The sequence below is a fragment of the Mesocricetus auratus genome, unplaced genomic scaffold (assembly GCF_017639785.1).
Source record: "Mesocricetus auratus isolate SY011 unplaced genomic scaffold, BCM_Maur_2.0 Super-Scaffold_100676, whole genome shotgun sequence".
NCBI classification, from domain to species: Eukaryota; Metazoa; Chordata; class Mammalia; order Rodentia; family Cricetidae; genus Mesocricetus; species Mesocricetus auratus.
In genome coordinates this window covers 163,242,049-163,262,966 of record NW_024429266.1, presented here as the reverse complement: position 1 = coordinate 163,262,966, position 20,918 = coordinate 163,242,049, and the positions used below count along the sequence as shown (strand labels likewise).

General features: G+C 37.0%; 1 protein-coding gene across 1 annotated transcript in view; it reads left to right on the top strand.

The window, feature by feature from the left end:
• Window positions 1–20,918, top strand: part of Cntn3 (contactin 3) — a 373,360-nt gene that overhangs the window by 77,687 nt on the left and 274,755 nt on the right. The window contains exon 2 of the mRNA XM_005071216.4: window positions 8,996–9,129. Within this exon, the coding sequence (XP_005071273.1) occupies window positions 9,075–9,129 (55 nt within the window). The 5' untranslated portion in view covers window positions 8,996–9,074. The remainder of the gene's footprint in view (window positions 1–8,995; window positions 9,130–20,918) is intronic.

Sequence of the window (20,918 nt, the reverse complement as noted above, 5' to 3'; positions counted from 1 at the left end):
TCATAATTTGATAGCTGTGTCTTCTCTTTCAGCTTGCCCTTGAATGAAACTAGTGGAACCTATTGAAAAAATTGTCTTGGCAATTTTCCCCCTGACATTTTATCGTTGACATTGGTTTTGGAGAATTCTAAATTAAGGACAAAGTGAAAAAGGTTCTGAAATAAGGCAACTCTAATGCAGAAATATCGAGATACACAAATAGGGATGCCCTATGATATTGTATTGAGAGAGAAGTCACTTATATGAAAAGCCAAGAATCAAAGGTCCGCATGCTACTCTTCAGCTGAAATCAGAACCCAAAGAGAAAGTCTCCTCCCCCTAGCTCTTTTATCTTGGGTAAGTTCTGTGTACCTGTGAATGCACCCAAACAAATATGGTCAGCACTACAGGTACATAGATCTCTCCCTACACAACTCAGTATCCAGACAATGTATTTTGCTTTTATAACTGACACACCAACCAGTATACATATGATTCTGCTTGCTACTTTATATATGTAGGTATTTCGAGAAAAACCAAAAGTAAAACATAATAGGATGCTAGTAATGTGTTGTCTCACAGGATGTTAAACTAATTAATAAGTAATTATGTTGTAAAGCTTTTGGTGATAAACTTCTCAGGAATGTTCTTTTTTGTTTTCATAAAATTTGTTTTGAATAAATGGCAATATTAAAATTTACTACAATTTTTAAAATTTCTATTTTACTTTTCCTTTCTTAGTTTATATTAGTTTCTTTTTTAATGTTTTAATTTAAATTAGAAACATGCATGCTTCAAATGTCAGTTATAGCTCCCTCTCCCACTCCTCCTCCCTTGTTCTTCCACCAACCTCCCCTAGCCCAATCCCCACATCATTCCCCAGGGAGGGTGAAGCCTTCCTTGGGGGGATTTCCCGAGTCTGTCATTTCATCCAGGACAGGATCTAGGCCCTTCCCCATGTGTCCAGGCTGAGAGAGCATCCCTCCATATGGGATGAGCTCCCAAAGTTCATTTGTACGCCATGGTGTACACTAATCTACTACCCAAGGCCGCAGGGATTTCTGAGGCCTCCTCAGTGATACTGTATTCATGGAGTCTGTATCATTCCCCTGTTGGCCACTCAGCCATCAGTCTGGGGTTCAAGAGCTCCCCCTTGTCCAGTTTGTGGGTATCACCAGCATGGTCTTGACCCCTTTTCTCATCAATCCTTCATATCTGTCACTGGGTTCCAGAGGGTCAGTTCAGTGTTTAGCTGTGAGTATCTGTCTCTGCTTCCATCAGTCACTGGATGAAGGTTCTAGGATAAGAGGTCGATCTGACTGTGACATCTGTCACCCCATTGATCGCCAGGATTGATTCAGCTGATCTGGCTGGCTAGGCGGAGGATGTCCCCTTCCTCCCTCACCTCTCCATGTATGTCACTCCTGAAGTTGCATGCTCAGTCGAATGGGACGACCTTCCTCAATAGACAACCGGTCTTTGGTCAAGGGTATACGAGTAGGTGCGCTCTCCTGCTAGAACCTTCAAACAAGCTCTAAAGGTCCATTTATATAAATTTTTATACATAAAAGGAAATAAATTTCTGGATATGCAGAATTGTACCATGAACACATATATCCATAAATATGTCTATGTAACAAATTATTTTCAGCTTAAAGAATTCTGTGACCCCTTGGGTGTGTTGAATGACCCTTTCACAGGGGTCACATATCAGATGATCTTCCTATCAGATATTTGCACTATAATTATAGCAGTAGAAACATTAAGGTTATGAAGTAGAAACAAAAATTCTTTTGTGGTTGGGGTCACCACAACATGAGGAACTCTTTTTAAGGGTCACAGCATTAGGAAGGTTGAGAAATACTGGTTTAGTGGTGGGATTGTATCTCTATTTGGCTAGTGCTGAAATGGGACTACTAGTGTACAAAAAGTTGTAATCACAGTTTTTGCAGATTACAATCTAGTTCATGATAAATCCCATAGCGTTTAAGATCAGTGTTGAGACTGACAAAGGATCAAAGGATGGAAGCTGAATTGACATAGTTGTCCTCCAGAGCAGGAGATGACTTCCATTGTCATTTGCCTTAGTTATGATCTGTGTGGCACTAAATAATTGCTGGTGTCAAAGTTCACATCAAAAAGGGAACATTCTGGTTTCCAAACTGCAGAGTCATGAGGGAAGCTGTGAGTCACCTTGGACTTGTAGCCCAGAACTGTTTACATGTCCTCTTACCAACCAGGCTGGTTCCAACAGGAAGAAGTCAAAGTTAGTATGCAGAGGGGCCAAAGTATTTCTGGAAAATGTACAGATTATAAATGAAGGAATGGATGATGATGGTGGTGGTGATGATGATGATGATGGTGATGTTGACGTTAAGGGTGATGATGAATAAAAGCAAAGTAGATTCAGGATTCTTGGTTTCTAATCTAGCATGACTCATGATTATGATTGTTATGATTATATTATTAATTTTTTCAATAAAATGAAGTCATTCGTAGTTGATCCCATGATTCTCTAGTTAAGTTCTGAGAGAAGTTACTGATGTATACTCCAAAGCCTTCACTGTGCAAATAATTCTCATAGGAATCAGTCTCTAAATAATAATGGCTATATAATTTACAGTAAAAAATGTCTCAAGCTTTCCCAAAGGTGTGTATGTGTGTCTGTGCGTGTTCACACAAAGCAAGGGGAACAGAGGGAGGGAGAGTGAGAGAGAGGAGTATAGAGCAGCATATTGATGGGGTTTGAGTCTGGAAACTTGAAGTTGATTATTTGTGAGTGTTAGAGGTGGTGCTGTTGTGTAGTTTTTTTTACTCAGAATGGCTGCTGATTATTTTATCATTGCACCTGAAGATGTGAGGTATTTATTACTGTAGTAGAAAAGAAGTCTCAGTTCTTTCATCCCAAAGAGGATAAACTCTGAGTGTTTTCCAAGACAACATTCAAAATTGTTTGTTTATATTTGAAATAATATATATCAATATTTCATGGTTCACAGTCTTGATAGCAATTTTCTAAAGTGGATGACAAAAGCCACAAATGTCTCTTTCTCCTTTTAGCTCAACCAGGAACAACTATTTAGGGCACTTTTGTTTTAAGTCCAAGGTCTAGCAATTTTTTAGTTCAACTGACATTAACAATTATATTTGTCAATATCTATTAAATTTGGGAGCTATTTAAAGACTGCCATGGGGAATGTGTTGTAAATAAATTAAGCTTTATCCTCCCAATGTAAATGACTGTTAGCATGGAAAATTCCAAAGGATATCTGTTTTTTTCCCCTTTGTTTTAAAAGATTCCTGTGAAAAGCAGACTATTCTTATTGTGGCAGATGACATTTTTTTTTATATTTGTACTTGTATTGCCTCAGTAACTTCTTTTGTACTTATTTTAGCTTTATGATTTCAGAACTGGGATGAGCAGTACTATGTCTGTTCTCTATGACAATACTTGGCAATTTGAAAAATCAAGTTGTGATTTTTATTAATTACCTTCATTATTTATGAAATCAGCAGCCAACATTAACAACACAATAATGATTAGAGATAAGCAACTTAATTAAGAGTCCTCTATAATGAGATGAAAAATCCTCAAGATTTATATAATATTATATATATATAATATTTGTATATATGTATTAACCTATATTTGCTCTTAAGTTTTATAGTTTGTATAGTGTACAGTTTCTAACTTCTATGAATTTGTGGGCATGACTAAAATTGCAATACTGAAAAATTGTGTTTTTAACTTTCAAAGATAAATACAACTCAGAATATTTATGTTTTTAAATGTTTGTTAAAAATCTAATTATACCACTCCCTGTTATGATTCCATTGACTTTTCAAAGGGCTTTATTCTTTTGTTAATACTTGTTTTGAGAACCTCATACATGAGTACTGTGTCTGCTTCATTCTTGCCTTTCTTCTGTTCCAATTCCTCCTGTAAACCTCCAAAATTCATGATATCTTTTCTCATCACTACTGCTGCAGATCCATACATATATGCATTATCTATCTATAAACCACACATGTATATGTAATCTATTAAAGCCATTTGCTTTGCTTATATGTACATATTTGCAAGATTCAGCTACTGTGATTAGACAATCTGTGTCTGATATTGACCAATTCTTTCTTTCTGAGCAAACCATTGACTATCTATAGCTCTTCATCTAGGGGAGCGAGCTTATGGAATATCACCTGTCTACTGGTGATATAATTATTATGATCATATTCAGGCAATATTATTTTTGAGACTTCATGGGTTCAGCTTCCTTGTTACATATAGAAGAAACTAGGAACAAGTGTCCTGATATTCTGACTCTTACAATCTTTCTGTGTTTCCTGCTTTTTTATTTTTCCCTGCACCTTGGTTATAGAGGCTGCAATGGAGATATATCAGGTCCCCCAACAGTCAGTTATTATCTGCGTTCTCAACAGCTTTGAACCTCTGTAATAGTCTCCATCTTTAAAAAAACTTTGATGATGGGTAAGAGATACACTTATCTGTGGATATAAAGATAAGTTAGAAATTACATTGCTTTACAAAAAGGGACTATGACCTCTCCAGCCATGAGTAGTTGACTAGATTTGCTGTGTCAGGAGTGAATTCTTTCCTATTGAGTGGAGTTAAAGTCCAAACACACCATGACTGAAGGCATCCAGGATATAACTACTACTGTTGCACCAATGCGACTATCTTGCCAGGCCAGTCATTGTTGTAGTACAAGGCTGTACAGATGGGAAGGTATATTAGTTACTTTTTCTATTGCTGTTATCAAACACTATGACAAAGGCAGCTTATGAAAGAAAGTGTTTAACTGGTCTTATGGTTTTGGAGGATCAAATTTCATAATGGCAGACATATGGCGAGGAGGTGAAACAGCAGCTGATACTTCACATCCAACAAGGAGAAGACAGAAAGATCAAACATCTGCCCCAAGTGTTACACTTGTTGTGGAACCAAACCTCCTAATCTTTCTCAAACTGGTCCACCAAATGAGAACAAAGTAGTCAAATATATAAGGGTACATTCTTATGAAAATTAACATAGTAGGAATACAGGTTGTTATGCTCCCTTGGCAGGTTGTAGAGACACTTCCTATATATCAGAGCCAGTCATCAGGGAGACAACATCCAGGTCAGTTCCAACTTGATTTGTCAAACTCCTATTTCCTAAGTATATGGTGTCTGCAACAATAGGGTCTTAATTTCAAGCTTTAGAAGACATCCATGGGCAAAGGCAATAGCTTATATTGTTTTGGAAATCTCTTATAATCCATGACCAACAATGTCAAGGGGAGGTTTCCTATGCTTGGTATCATAATTTTATTAGATATTCTATAGCCATTGCAGGGCACATGATTACCCCAAGTGACATAATTTCTTTCCAACAACTATATATATAGACAGATACATATATACATACATACATATGTGTATGTCTATTATATATGTGGTTTTAACTAAACATAAAATAAAATGTTTCCTTCTGACTATTTCAGCAGTCCTTGCCATCTTTATCGCTCTTTTTCCCTCTTCCTTAATGTTTCTTGCTCTTCCTCCTCCAATGATAAAGTCCCTCACCCCTAGTTTTTCCCATTTCTCACATAATAACACCTATGTTCTGTTATCTTATTTTGTTTTTTTTCTTTTTTTTCTTTTTCAGTTTAAATTTAGATAAGAAACAAGGTTGCTTCACAAGTCAGTTCCAGGTCCCTCTCCCTTTCCCTCCCCTACTCCCCTACTCCCGTGCCCTCCTCCCAACCCCCTCCATTATCCCCTCATTTTCCCAGGGAGGGTGAGGCCCTCCATGGGGGTGTCCATAGTCTGTCATTTCATACAGGGCAGGGCCTAGACCCTCCCCCAAGAGTTCAGAGTGAGAGTGCACCTCACATTGTTGGATGGGAATCCAAAGTCCAATTGCCACAAACAGCATAAAATAACTTGGGGTAACACTAACCAAACAAGTGAAAGACCTGTATTGCAAGAACTTTGAATCTTTAAAGAAAGAAATTAAAGAAGCCCTCAGAAAATGGAAAGATCTCCCATGCTCTTGGATAGGTAGGATCAATGTAGTAAAAATGGCAATCCTGCCAAAAGCAATCTACAGATTCAATGCAATCCCCATTAAAATCCCAGCACAATTATTCACAGACCTTGAAAGAACAATAATCAATTTTGTATGGAGAAACAAAAGACCCAGGACAGCCAAAACCACCCTGTTCAACAAGGCAAAGTCCGGAGGCATCACCATCCCTGACCTCAAGCTCTATTATAGAGCACTACTCACATGATCATAGTGAGGTTTAACATATGTAGGAGCCTCAGCTCCTTTGAAAAGTTTAAATGTCTTTCAGGCAAATATTCATCCATCACAGGCTGTACATCATGATTTCCCCAATGGCATTCAATGAATTTGCTCAAAGTAGTATAGCAGGAGGCTTCCTGCAGTATCCTTGTTGGCTGCCTTCCCTTTCCTCCCTGGCTTTACTACCCCTACCTCCCCTGAATGGTTTTTTACCCCTGAATGGTCTTCTACTTTCTAAGTAAAGGACTTGCCTTAAATTCCTTGTGCAATGTTTGTATTAGGGGGATTCTCAAACAAAGGCATTTGTAATTAGTAATACTGGGGTACTTAGTGAGAATAGATCAAGGTCACATGATTAGATCTGAAGAGTTGTTATCAGTTGCATTTCTATCTGATCAAGATTTCCAGATATATACAAATTTAGTGTCTCAACTTCCTGGAATCTGGGTATAATTACATCTCTTCTCACCATAAAACACTTACTATACAACTACACATCAATACACATAGAAGGGCTAGTTTAACGTACTAAGTACACAATGCAAGTGTAAAATTTTCTCCCTTGACACAATTATAGATTTACATAGTATCTGATTAGGTGACATACACCTGTCCCCACAAACCAGTTGTTGAGAGACACTGTGGAAAGGAACCTGGGCTTTGTTTCTCTGGCCCAGTGATAGCTAAAACATCCCGGCCAGGAGAAGCAAAATCTGAGTTGTTCACTTATGTGGAGAGCTGTGCCACACTGCGCCTTAAAGATGGCCCCGCTTCAGCCTTCCACCATCCGAGTGCTCTCAGTAACAAACAACTCCTTATTTGGCATGCCACTATCCCACCAGGGTCATGCCATGATCATCAGATGATCATCAGATTGCTTATGCGCTCTGTTGCACCTATGGCTTGCACACACGTGGCTGCTCAGGGTTGGCTGGCCTCGGCTATTTAGGGAGCAGGAGGGGTTTCTCCCGTGGCTGCCTCCGCATTGTTCATCAAGGTCCTGAATAAACTGTCTATAAAAATGTGGTACATCTACACAATGGAGTACTATTCAGCAGAAAAAAATAATGGAATCATGAGATTCGCAGGCAAATGGATGACACTAGAAGAAACCATCCTGAGTGAGGTAACCCAGTCACAAAAAGAGAAACATGGCATGTACTCTCTCATATATGGATTTTAGACATAGATCTGGGGAGTGCCAGCCTACAATCCTATGGCAAGAGAGTCTGGGAAACAGAAACTTTATTTAGTGGCTGATCGAAGAAGAAGCAGACTCCCTTGGTTAAGTACTGAGCTGAACTCAAGAAAGCCAGTAACAGAGAGGGAGGACTGATGATCAAAGGGATTAAGACTGGGCTGGTTTAACCCCCAGAAACAGCTGACCAGACAAAGGTTAACTCTTGAATCCCAGGCATTAGCCTGGGAAGCCAGCATGGGACTGATCAAGACCCCCTGAATCTGGGTGTCAGTGAAGAGGCCTAGGGATTCTATTGAGCCTTGGGCAGCAGATCAGTACCCATCCCAAGTATACACACGGACTTTGGACTCCCATAGAACAATGTGAGGTGCACTCTCACCCTGAACTCTTGGGAAAGGGTCTAGGCCCTGCCCTATATGAAATGACACACTATGGACACCCCCATGGAGGGCCTCACCCTCCCTGGAGAAATGAGGGGATAACGGGGGGGGAGGGCACGGGAGGAAGGGAGGAAATGGGAGAGGGACCTGGAACTGACTTGTGAAGCAACCTTGATTCTTATCTAAATTTAAACTGGAAAATAAAATAAAAAAAATAAAATAAAAAAGAAGGGTTCCTGAGTTGCATCTTCCTTGATGGTTGAGGTGGTCATGACACACTTCTTTCTTAAAGTGGCAGACTTTAAATATATCTGTTCTGCTGCTTGGTACAAGTTGAGTTTCTGAGTTCCTTAGTAGAAGGTTGTCTAATTTTAGGTGTGGGTATCTTATCTATTGATCATTAACCAAACATCTTAGTTTCACAGGGCCACTCAAAATAACACAGGGCTTTCAGATAATTACTTCCCCACAAGTACATCTTAGTTTCAGAAGGTTCAAGAAGGCTTAAGTGTGGTACAGTTTACAAGATTCTCAGACTGAACAATCGGCTTCATTAGTATTTTCCATGTTTTCACACACACACACACACACACACACACACGCACACACACACATATATGTATGGGGGAACCTTTCTGACTTGTCTCTGACAACAAACATATGCTTAAAAATGAACTTTGACAATACTTTGTACGTATTTGTATGTCTGGTTATGGATTCAGAATTTGGGAAAATCCTAATCCTAATTTAAAACTTCTTCTTTATCTCCTTTAGGATTATTAAAATGTGATCATTAGATAAAATGAAAGAAATTTGAATTCAGGTTAATATTTTATTTGTTGCAATTATCTAGCAAAAGTTTTAAAATTTAATGTGTTAGTAGTTAATATTTTATCACTGTGAGTTTTTAAGTTATATGAACTGCCTGCATATTTCTGTCAGTTGCATACAGTGTTTAAGTGTCTGCATTTAAAACATTCTCCATTTTGAATAACAGAAAAAGATATGTTTTATCTGAGGATGTGAGTTTCTGTGAATGATGAAAAGTTTAAAAGAAATAAGAAAATCTCTCTTTAAGAGGAACTGGTTTTTAAAAGCCTAAATTCTTTTACATATATTTTACAGATTAAAGGATTTACCTGAAGACAAAGCATTCTATTCATCAGAGACTAGACAAGAGTTACTCTTGCTTTTGGCAATAAAGATGATGTTGTCATGGAAACAGTTGATCCTACTTTCGTTCATTGGCTGCCTGGCAGGTAACAATAAGCTATATTTTGTATGAATTATTCTTGAAGTAATATACTTAAATACTTTGCTTTTGTTTTGAGACAGGGGCTCATGTAACATAGATTGACTATAAATTCACTATTTTGATTCTGATCATTCAGCCTTCATCTCCCAAGAACTGAGATCACAGGCATCCATGTCTGCACCTGCTTATTCCCAAATTCTTTTTAAATGTTGAGGTAAAATTACACCAGTGTCAAAAGACAAACAGATCTTTTTCTGAGTAAGAAGATTCATATTCTTAATTCTTATAATTGGATTCTCATGGTTCTTCTACCTAATTTTTATGGGTTAATATATTCCCATAGAAACTGTAAGAACAACCAATATTAAAATTATATTACTGAATTTTGAAAGAGTTCCCAGTATGACAGCTTATTTGATAATGCTCATTCATACCTATTTTTTAAAACAATCTCAATAAGGAGCTCCCCTGGTAAAGGGAAATTCACTATTTTTATTTTATTTTACATTATATTAGCATATATAATTTAAATCTATTAGTACATATGTATATATAAAAGCAGAGTAAACGGGGAGCTGGTCTGGCCAGAAGAAGGATTAAAAGGAGCAGAAGAAAGAGGAGAATTTATATAATTATATGCCAGGTAACTTACAAGTTCCTATCACTCCAGCTGCAGAGATCTGACACCTCCTCTGGTCACCCTTTCACATCTGCACAGTACCCACAAAAATATATATGGATAACAAAAAGGCTTACTGGGAAAAGATAGAAAAACACAAACTATACGGCAACAGTTGCATATACTGTGTGTATCTTTTGCTGAACTTGGATAAGGGAATTCAGTTGCTTTTATTAATATAAAAAATTGTGACATTGTCCCTCAATCATAAATTTATTTCAAAATATTCAAAACACCCAAATATTGTTGTATAAGACTCAGAAACCAATCTTAAAAATTTTACTAATGCAAAATAATACTGACATTCAATATATAAAATATATCCTGTAATTAGTAAATTTTAGAATACAAAATCTAGCTAAATCATCCTCTGTAGTATAGTTTTGAAGATTACCAATTTTCTAAAGCAGTATGTTACATACAATATGTTGGACAAAAAATAATTCTCTTCTCCCTTGAATATTCTACAGCTTTAAAAACCATTGCTATAAATTCAAGTTGATATTTAACTTTCATAAAGGTAGTTTCATATTTTAGTCTCATATACACTGTTTTTTTTTGTAAGCTGTCCTGTGTAAAATAAGAAGAAACCAAAATTAGGACACATGCACATTGCCATATTTTCATGTGGAAGAGAATAACATGTTTATATTGACTAGAATAAGATTTTAAATTTTTGAAAAATGATCCTATTTTCCTTAACTACAGAACACTTTTGCTTAGACTCTTAGCTGAGATCATTCCTGTAGATTCATGGGAATTTCCATAGTGTCAGGTTTCTCATTAACCCCATAACAGCTCCCTTTATCAAGGTATTGCTTTCCTTGCTCTTCTTATCTGTCCTTCCCCCAACTCAGCTTTCCTGATCCCTCAAGTTCTCCTACCCTCTCCCCTTCTCCCTCCCTCCCTCCCCTCTCTGCCCATACTCCCAATGTACTCATGAGATCTTGTCCCTTTCCCCTTCTTGGGTGGGGGTGGGGTCCATGCATGTCTCTCTTAGGTTTCCTGGCTTCTCTGCGGTTGTGAATTATAGTCTGGTTTTCCTTTGCTCTATGTATAATATCCACTTATGAGTGAGTACATACCATCTTTGTCTTTCTGTGTCTGAGTTACCTCACTCATGATGGTTTCTTCTAGTTCTATCGATTTGCCTGTGAATTCCAAGATGTCACTGCTTTTTGTTTTTTTTTCACTGATAAGTATTCAATTGTGTAAATGTGCCACATTTTCTTGATCCATTCTTAGGTTGAGTGGCATCTAGATTACTTCCAGGTTCTTGCTATTACAATTAATGCTATGAACATAGTTAAACAGATGTCTTCATGGTATGGGTATTTATCCTTTGGGTAAGTGCCCAAGAGTGAGATTCCTGGTCCTTGACGTAGATCAGTTCCCAATTTTCTGAGAAACCACCATACTGATTTCCAAAGTGGCTGTAGAAGTTTGCACTCCCAGCAGCAACTGAAGAATATTCCCCTTCTTCCACATCCTCTCCAGCATAAGGTTTCATTAGTGTTTTTGATTTCTTACCCGTTCTGACAGGTGTAACATTGTATCTCACAGCTGTTTTGATTTGCATTTCCTTGAGGCTAAGGATGTTGAGCAATTCCTTAAGTGCCTTTTAGCCATTTGATATTTCTCTGTTGAGATTCTCTATTTATATCTGTTCTCCATTTTTAAGTGGGTTATTTGGTGTTTTATTGTCTAGTTTATTGAGTTCTTTGTATATTTTGGAAATCAGCCCTCTGCCAGATATGGGGTTGATGGATATCTTTTCCCATTCTGTAGGGAACAGTCTTTTTCTTGTTGACTGTGTTCTTTGCCTTACATAAACTTCAAGGTTTCAGGATTATCCATTTATAAATTGTGGATCTCAGTGTCTGCTACTGGTGTTATTTTCAGGATGTGGTCTGCCGTACAAATTTGTTCATGGGTACTTCCCACTTTTTCTTCCAGGAGATTCAGTATAGCTTGATACATGTTGAGGTCTTTGATCCATTTTGATATAAGTTTTGGGCATGGCGATAGATATGGAACTATCTTTAGTCTTCCACATGACAGCATCTAGTTTTGCCAGCACCATTTCTTGAAAATGCTTTCTTTTTTCCATTGTATAATTTTATCTTCTTTGTCAAAAATCAGGTATTCAGAAGAGTGTTACATAACAACAGGACTGGCATAAGTATTCCCTACCCCCAGAAGTGACAGTCATAATTTTTCAAGCTTTGACTCTTGAGCTTTGAATTTACCCATTTCAGGTATAGGGCAGGCAATGTGAGCCCATGTATACCTAATATATATATATATATATATATATACCTAAACCTATTGTCAACTTATTGTAATTGAGATTAGAAAGTTCCTATGGAAGAAGTACAGGTGGCATTTTTAAATAATGTTAATTAAAATTATACACTTTATGATTTATTGTGAAGTTCATAGACACCATAGTTAAATTCAGTCTTCCTTCAGCATTGTGTATTTAGTCCTGAGATACATGCGCAGACTATATTTACGACTACAGCTTTTATTGTAAACTCATAACCTCTATTTGTCTTATGCCAGTGGTTGTGTTTCTTCAAACACTATTCACATCTGCTTTCACACAAATTTATGTGCCTGCAGCATACTATCCATTGTGTTCAATGTTATCCTAATGCAATTAACTTGCTTTGTTAGTTTTCTGTCCACACTGTAATTTCATAATGATATGAGAGTGACATATACTTTTCAAGTTCTCCTTCAAATAACTGTATGGTATTTTTTCTGTTAGTTTTAACAACGCCACACTTGTCATCTTGTGGAAAATGATTAAGGATGTTTATTCAGCTACAGTTATCCATAGCATAGATTTAGACTATCTGATTTGTTTGTTTGTTTTAGATGTTGTACTTCAAGAAAGTTGTTTCTCTAAGTAGAGATGGCTCTCAAGTCTTTTGTCCTGTTTGTGAGCAGTGCAAGAAAGCTTGCTAGCACTGAGACTGGTAAAATAGAGATGTCACTGATCTTTGCTTATACATCCTGACACCTTCCATGTGTTTACAGACAAACTTGTTTTAGATTATCTGCACTACTGCAGCAGCTGACCTCTGGATTTGTTTTTCATTTATTCTTTTTAAATATTGACAGCCCAACAAAATATGTATGTGAGAGCTAGGAAAAGATGTCAGCATGTTTGGTACATTTTGTTCCTGTAACGTTAGTCATTAACTGCACATATTGGAGTTTTCTGTGTTTGATGTTGACTAAGAAAAGATTAAGTAAACTTTAAAAACGTGTTTTGGAAGCATAATTAGAGTTCAGCAACTATGTAATTTAAATAAACACCACATTTCTGTTTAACTCTTAAAATAGCTATTGTCTTAAAGTATCCCATAATTACACCACTAACTCTTCCCAATAAAGTGCTCATTCAAACTGATTTAACTTCTATTACCTACGTGTTAAGCTGTCTTAAAGTACTCATCACATGAAAGTGTTTTAAAATGTCCCCATGTATATTATGCCTTTCCATGAATTGAATCCTATTAGAAGAGCTAAATGGATGGGGACTCCCATTAAGAGTGCAGTAGTTAAGTATTATATTAACTCATGAATAATGGAGTATAGGAGAATGCATACACATACCTACTAGTGACATAGAAACACACACACATGCCTGCATTCATATGAACAACTGTTGATCTGAAGGCAGAATTGATGCCAGTCATTGTGTGTCCTGGTCCTTCTCCTCTTCTCTCATGCATTTCTCTCCTTTCAGTGGGGGAACTCAGGTCTTTGTCCTGTCTCATCTTGTATTTTTGCTTTGCTCCTCATCTTTATGCTTTCTGTTCCTTTTTTTCTGCTGTACATCCCACATGCTGTGAATCAGGATATCTTTCTGAAGAGCCATTAAGTGGGTTGAATACTAAGCACTAGCTTTGTGAAGGTTATTGTGGTAAGTGCAGTGCAGGAGTCCGAGATGAATCAGGCTGTGGTCAGTGTAGGAAAGAAAGGAGGCTCAAATGAACAATAGAAGGAATGTTGTCATTATATAAGATTCCAATTTAGCCAAGATACACAAGGAATAGTGCAAGTTGTCTCACTATTTACTTGGAGAAATGAAGAGCCAGGAAACAAGAATGGAGAAGACCATTTGAGTTGGGCTTCCAAACAATTACTCTGATTATGGAGCTCTTACTGTTTCTGAATGCTAAGAAATTTCTGATTTGAATCATTAATTATTTAGTTGAGTCTCTGACCCTTTCATTATTTGTCTTTTTTTCAATTATCTTTTTTTTCATTTTGAAAAGTTTATTTAAATTAGAAACAAGCTTGCTTGACAGGTCAATCCTAACTCTCTTACTCTCCCCTCCTCTCCTGCCCCCCACAAACCTCCTTAACCCTCCACCCCATTCCCTCTCCACTACTAAGGAAGTGTGAGGCCCTCCATGGGGAATCTTCAAAGGCTGTCATATTATCCTGGGCAGGACCTAGACTCTCCCCCATGTGTCCAAGCTGAGACGGCATCCGTCCTTAAGGAATAGGCTCCCAAAGTCCATTTCTACACCAGGCTAAATACTGGTCTACTATCCAAGGCCCCATAGATTGCAAGGCCTCTTCACTGACACACACGTTCAGGGGGTCTGGGTCAGTCCCATGCTAGCCTCTCTGTCACCAGTGTGGGGTTGAAGGGCTACCCCTTGTTCAGGTCAGCTGCCTCTGTGGGTTTCACCAGCCAGGTCTTGACTCCTTTACTCATCATTCCTCCCTCTCAGCAACTGGTTTCTAGGAATTTAGCACCTAAGAAGTAGGCTAATGATGTGGATTAGAGTACTTTCATAGTATGTATGCACAAGATCCTGTGTTTGAATCTTACTATTTCAGTATAGAATCCTATATGTCAAATAAAAACCCCAAACATATTTGTAATCCAAACAGTCCAAAGCATAAAGCATTATCATTATACTAAAGCTGGACATCATTTAAGACAATATACAGAAAAGTTAAGTTTAGATAAAAATATACCACAGACTTCAGTTCTTCTAATTTATACAAAGCTAGCATAGAACAACATTTAGAGTAAAAATGATTACTAATGTATATTTAAACATTGTTGTGTGGCAATCCTTGCTCATACAGTTGCTTTTGATTGGTTTCAATATAAAAATATTATTTGTAATGACAAAAATTGCATGTATATGGTATGGAATGATTTTGTGTATGTGTAGTGTTAACACTTGAACCCAGGGTCCCTCATATACAAGTTAACTCTTCTACTGTTGCAACATACACAAATATGTGTGATAACTATATATATATGTTATAAAGGCTTATTAATGTATCTATCACCTCATATTTATAGACTACTTTCTTGTGAATTTTTCAGTATACTGTTGTGTACTTCTGGTCAAAACAGCTCCAAAAGTGTCCTCCTGCCTACCCGAGGCTCTTTCACTCAACTGTGCCAGCCTCTCCCTGAATTCCCCTGTCCAGGGTAACCGCTGTTCTATGCTCTGCTTCAATATGCACAGCTATTTGAGATTCAATAAATAAGTAATATTATGTGCTATTTGTTTTCCTGTGCCTGGATTATTTCAGTTAACATTGATGTCATACAGGTCTATCCATGAATATGATAATTTAAATCAAACTACAATCCTCTGAAGTTGATAATTTTCTTGTTACCTCATAGGCAGCAACTGAAGTATAGATGTATTATTGGTTTGTCTAAGGTTATCACTGTTGTTTAGTGGAGATTGGGTTTTGAATCCAGACATTGTATTTGAAGGTCTTCCTTTATTTCTATGGCAGTTATGCCTGGGGCCACTGAGAACTTGAATATAGTCAGACAAAACTGAGATTTGCCATGAATGTAATCCTGAATTTCAAAGATAAGGATAAAACATACATTATTAAAAGTTTGTATATAGATTACATATTTAAATAATACGATTGCACATTTTTAGTTACACACACATCAGTAAATTAATTTCATTGATATTGTCTTCCCTTTTTTAATTAGAAAAATTAACATTGTCTTATATCATGAACAAAACTGTATTTGGTAGTATGGGTTAAAAGAAAGATGTCAGGCCTAAACATTGATGTGTCTTAGTTATCATTTTAGCTTTGCTCCAATAGGGTGCTAATAGGCTAAAGTGGAAGGATAAAAGACAGAAGTGATGCTTGGAGGATACTGTTAAATATCACCTGAGTGGTAAATTATATGCCTGCTGCATGACTCTTACTGGGGAGATAGGAAAACAGCCCCATTGATCCCATCTAGGGCAGTGATGACAGATCAAAAGACAGTTCCAGCCAAGTTTATCCTGGTGAACCTTTGAGTGTTTTAGGGATTCTAACAGTAACATGGATAATTCAAAAGCAGTTTTGTCACTTAAAAGCCTACCCTGGCATGGTGTAGGGCCCATGAAATCTGGATCCTTACTTGAAATTAGCTCCACTGAGAGTCTTCCTTCCTTATCATGTGAAGTTTGCATATATACCCCAAAATGGGACCTTCTGAATTATGTACCTTGCTCGGCTCCAAAGTCTTATAAGTTTTGATAGCTCCCTGAGTTTAAGGAACCCCCACTCTTCAAGGAGGAATTGTTTCATTCTTAGGAAATAACTATATGACAGTGCTTCACCAATGACAGTTGGTATAGAAAGATAACATTGAAGAGGAGAAAAATGAGAAAGTCAAAACTGAACAAACGTGACAAGCAGTTGCATGATTACTTTAAGTGAGGGAGAAGATTGCTGAAGGGAGCTTTTGCAGTTTGAAATTGTTGGGAAGATAATGAAGCAATTAACAGAGAATAAATGACAAGAAAGGAGATAGGGATTTGGAACTGTTTAAGACATTCATAGAGTTGAAGTGGTTGAAGCGTATCTGAATGACAGGAGATGGAGTCTGTCTACACCAAAGACCAGATCTCTATATCAAAATCAGCATCTACTTGTGTCATGGCAGGGGATCCATGGGGGGATTCTTTAAGTAGTGAATATAATCCCTGAAACAAATTAAAGTGATATTTGGAGAATTAAATAAAAGGATGAAGACTAGATGACATTCTTTGGTGTAGAGGTGAAGAACCACTAGGCAAAGACTTGATAAGTTCCTCAAGTCAGGAGGAAGACCGAAGGTGAAACCTCAGAATTGCAAATAGAGGGAAATAATGTGTTTGACCTTGGAAGCCCTACATTATTGGAATGTATAACCTCATGGAATATATCTTTGCATGTGTATGTTTGCTGTGTGTATGGATATATGTTCACATGTGTTCAGTTGTGCACATATTCTTCTCTGTGGACAATGTTGATATTAGGTGTCCAGGGCCTCTCAGTTTAACCTCAAGCGCAGAGATTTGGTTAGTCTTAGGTAGCCTGAATGGCCTTTTAAATGCTGGGGTTGCAGGTGGTCACCATGCCCACCCAGTGTTTACATGGGTCTTTGGGTTCCAAACTCTGGTCTTTGTCTTCCCTGAAATGAGGAAGGTTCTATATCCTCTGCTTCGTCTTCATCCCTTGAGGAATAATTTTTGGTGAACATATGAAATATATTAATTCTCATATTACTTTAATAACATTGAGTAACACTTACATGAATATATATGCATGTATTTATATGCATATGTGTGTGTGTGTGTGTGTGTTTCTGGAGCTGGCTGTGTTGAAATGTGGTTTGCGTGTTTAGGGCTTTATCTAAGTCACACGGGTAGTTAGTAGCACAGAGGAGATTTTTATCTAGATTGTCTGAACTTTCATTCTAGGCCATTAAGTTACACTAAGGTTTTTATGAATACTGAGTGTTATAGATACTTTTGCAGCAAAGTACTGCATGACTATTACTTGACACTGGGTATAGAAAGAGGTGATACATACAACTAGTTGAGAGGAAGCTCTCTCTCTCTCTCTCTCTGTATGTGTGTGTATGTTTGTGTGTGTGTGTAGACACTGATGTGTGTGTGTGTGTGTGTGTGTGTGTACACAAAGGAGATTATCAGGAAGTAGACTTTTGGAAATATTTAAATATTTTTGAGTATATTCACTTCTGACTGCTTCCAGATGAGTAACCTTACCTAAATGAAGAGAAGCAGAACTTCCCTGGTAGTTTAGGTTATAGAAGGGAGGTTCTTTCTTGCAGATGGAGCTGTTCTTAAGTCAGAAAACCCCAAAGTTCAGTAGGTAGCTGGCTAGGGTTTTCTTTATTGTGGCTCATAGACATGTCCAACCATGCCCTGTACCCTGTATAGCATGGATATGCTGTGATGCAAATAAAATTTCAAAGTGAGATTTCAAGAGTGACTGAGAGGAGAGGAGGGAGTGGAAACTGCAGTCATTGGGATGTAGCATGTGAGAGAAGGGTAAATAAAAAAGATAAATGAATTAATCAACTTAAAATGAAGACTTACTAAAACATATTACAAGGTGTTTTGGTAATGCTATTTATGCTTCTTGAGTGTGTACTTTGTGGGTAAAATATCATACCTTGTGTCCAAAATTTGGACATAGCTGGAGGATTGAATTAGCTTGATAGTCTGATGAAGTTCATATTGATTAGCTGTCCTCATGGCTATTGTGCATACTTGCCTTGCCTTTCCTTCTGGAGGAATGGACATCTTTGAAAGATCAGGGAGCATGTACTATGTATTGCTCAAGTAATTCTTGCTGATACTTTCCACCCATTATTCAAAATATTGAAGATAAATACTTTAAAAATATAAGATTAAGTAGCCAGAGGATTTGGAATTTTATGTTTTCATTTTCATTTAAAGCTCTATGTTTATTTCCTTCTTAATTTCTTCCATGACTCCTTCAGTGTCCAATACCTTGTTGTTTATTGTCCATGATGTTTTGTATTTTTCTGGGTTTCTTCTGCTTTGGAAAACAGGTATTATTCTATTGTAATCAGATAGAAGAAATAGAGTTATTTCAATAAGTTTTGTTCAGTTTTTCTTGGCGTCTCAGTATATGGGATATTTTTGATAAACTCCCATGGGCCGATGAGAAGAATGTGAGTCTGGCCATGTTTGGGTAAAATATTCAGTAGAGTTCTGTTAGGTCCATTTGGTCAACTACTTGCTCTCCCTCTGTATTTAATTTATGAGATAAATGAGATTAAAACTGTTAAATCTGGCCAGCCAGTGGTGACACACGTCTTTAATCCCAGCACTCAGGAGGCAGAGTCAGGCCGATCTCTGTGAGTTCAAGGCCGGGCTAGTCTGACAGCCTCCAAAACAATACAGAGAAACCCTGTCTCGTAAAAAAAAACAAACAAAAAAACAAAAAAACAAAAAAACACCTGTTAAATCTGTGTTTAGTATTTTGTTACTATTGAAAAATCTAAATGCTAACAGTGTTTCTTTGGGCATACTACATTGTTGATAATCCGTGATTACAAAGAAAGAAAAAAACCCTTCATATTATCTAAAACTGTAGAAAAATAAAAAATCCTATTCTCCTGGCACACCATTAAACTTACTATCTTTTCAAATCTTTGTCTACAACTAAAGAATTAAACTCCTATGTATGTATTTGAATTTCTTTTCTCTTTATACCATCTGGACCTAATTTTCTTTTTCATCAGGATCCTTGAGACAAAACTAATATTTCTAGCTGTTAATTAAAAAAAATATGTCTTTACTGTAAGGGTAATGTTGATGATTTAATTTTTTATAAAAGTGAGAGAAATCCATTTGTTCCAAAGATAATCTGGCTTCCAAGTTGTCCTGAGTTTCTTTGTTATGTGCTTTCATGACAGGGTTGGCATTATTCGATTCTTTTACTTGAATTTATATGATCATGGAAGCCCCAATATTATGTTATGGAAGACAGTCAATAGAAAGAAGTACAGGGTTGCTTCTGAGGAATTTGCCCTGTTTTTCATCTGTACAGTTTCACAGTGTGATGGCTTAAGGGCATGATTGTTTGATCTGCCGTTATAAATTGTTTTTAATATCTATACATCATTTATTGCAGAGTTGTGAACTCTATTTGCTTCTCCAATTTTACATACAAGGAAAAATGGTGAAAGTCACCAATGTTTAAAATTAAGGAATCCAGTCAGTTTTAGGATCATTTGCTGCCACTGTGACATTGATTAGGTCACCCATGGGCATGAGAGCCCTAATGAAATCAATGCATCACTTAAATAGCACCCAAATTCCAGGTGTGGCACTTCCTTTTTCTACACTGGCAAATTCAAGGGTTCATTCTGTTTTGAGAATGTTCCCAACACGAACAGCCATTTCATATGCCGCCTAAGGAGCTTCAAATGTTCATGGAAGCATTTATGTGTACTTCTATATTACTTCTAAGTTTTTGAAATAAGACTCCCAGATTCTTAATCTCCAAATAAACTTTTATTACTAACAACCCCCTTTGCAGATTGATACAGTACTCTACTGACACCCAGATGGGTAGGAAAACAGAATTTTCCAATCTAATAACATATGTACAAATGCAAGTGACACTCAAGTTCAAATATGTGCAAACATATAACACAATGGCAACAGATATAGTATAATTATGTGAGCAATGTAATTCACTGTCTACTGAACAATGTAGGGCATGGGTTCCGGAGTGAACATCTTATTTCACCTAAGAGATAACATTCATTGTGACACATATGTGGCAAAACATGGCTTTCTAAAATTTGCTTTGTTGTGTCATGCAAAGAGTTCAGAATATTTAGTGTTGTAGCCTTAAATTATTCCCATTTTAGCACTTATTACTACTTTAGGAGAATAGAGAAAAAACATTTAGCTAATAGCAGTATAATAAGACTCTGTACATTTTCCATGCTGTTGAAGTCTTTGAAAGTTCTTACCTGATTATTTTAATGAGTTTTCGTAGTAGTTTGGATTCAAGGTGTGGGAGAATTTTTCCACTGAGAACTGATACATTCCAGTATTATTAATGTTCCCACATCATACCTTGTTTTTTTGATAAAATTTCTACCCTCCACAGATTAACAGCCACCTTTTGTCTTAGGCATAATACTTACAACTGTTCACTAAACTAGATGACTGGACACAGGTACCAGTGTTCAGTCCACATAAAGTGAAGCACTAGTCCCTCCTATTTTTTCACATGGAGATTCAGATCTGTGATGAATAAGTCCATTT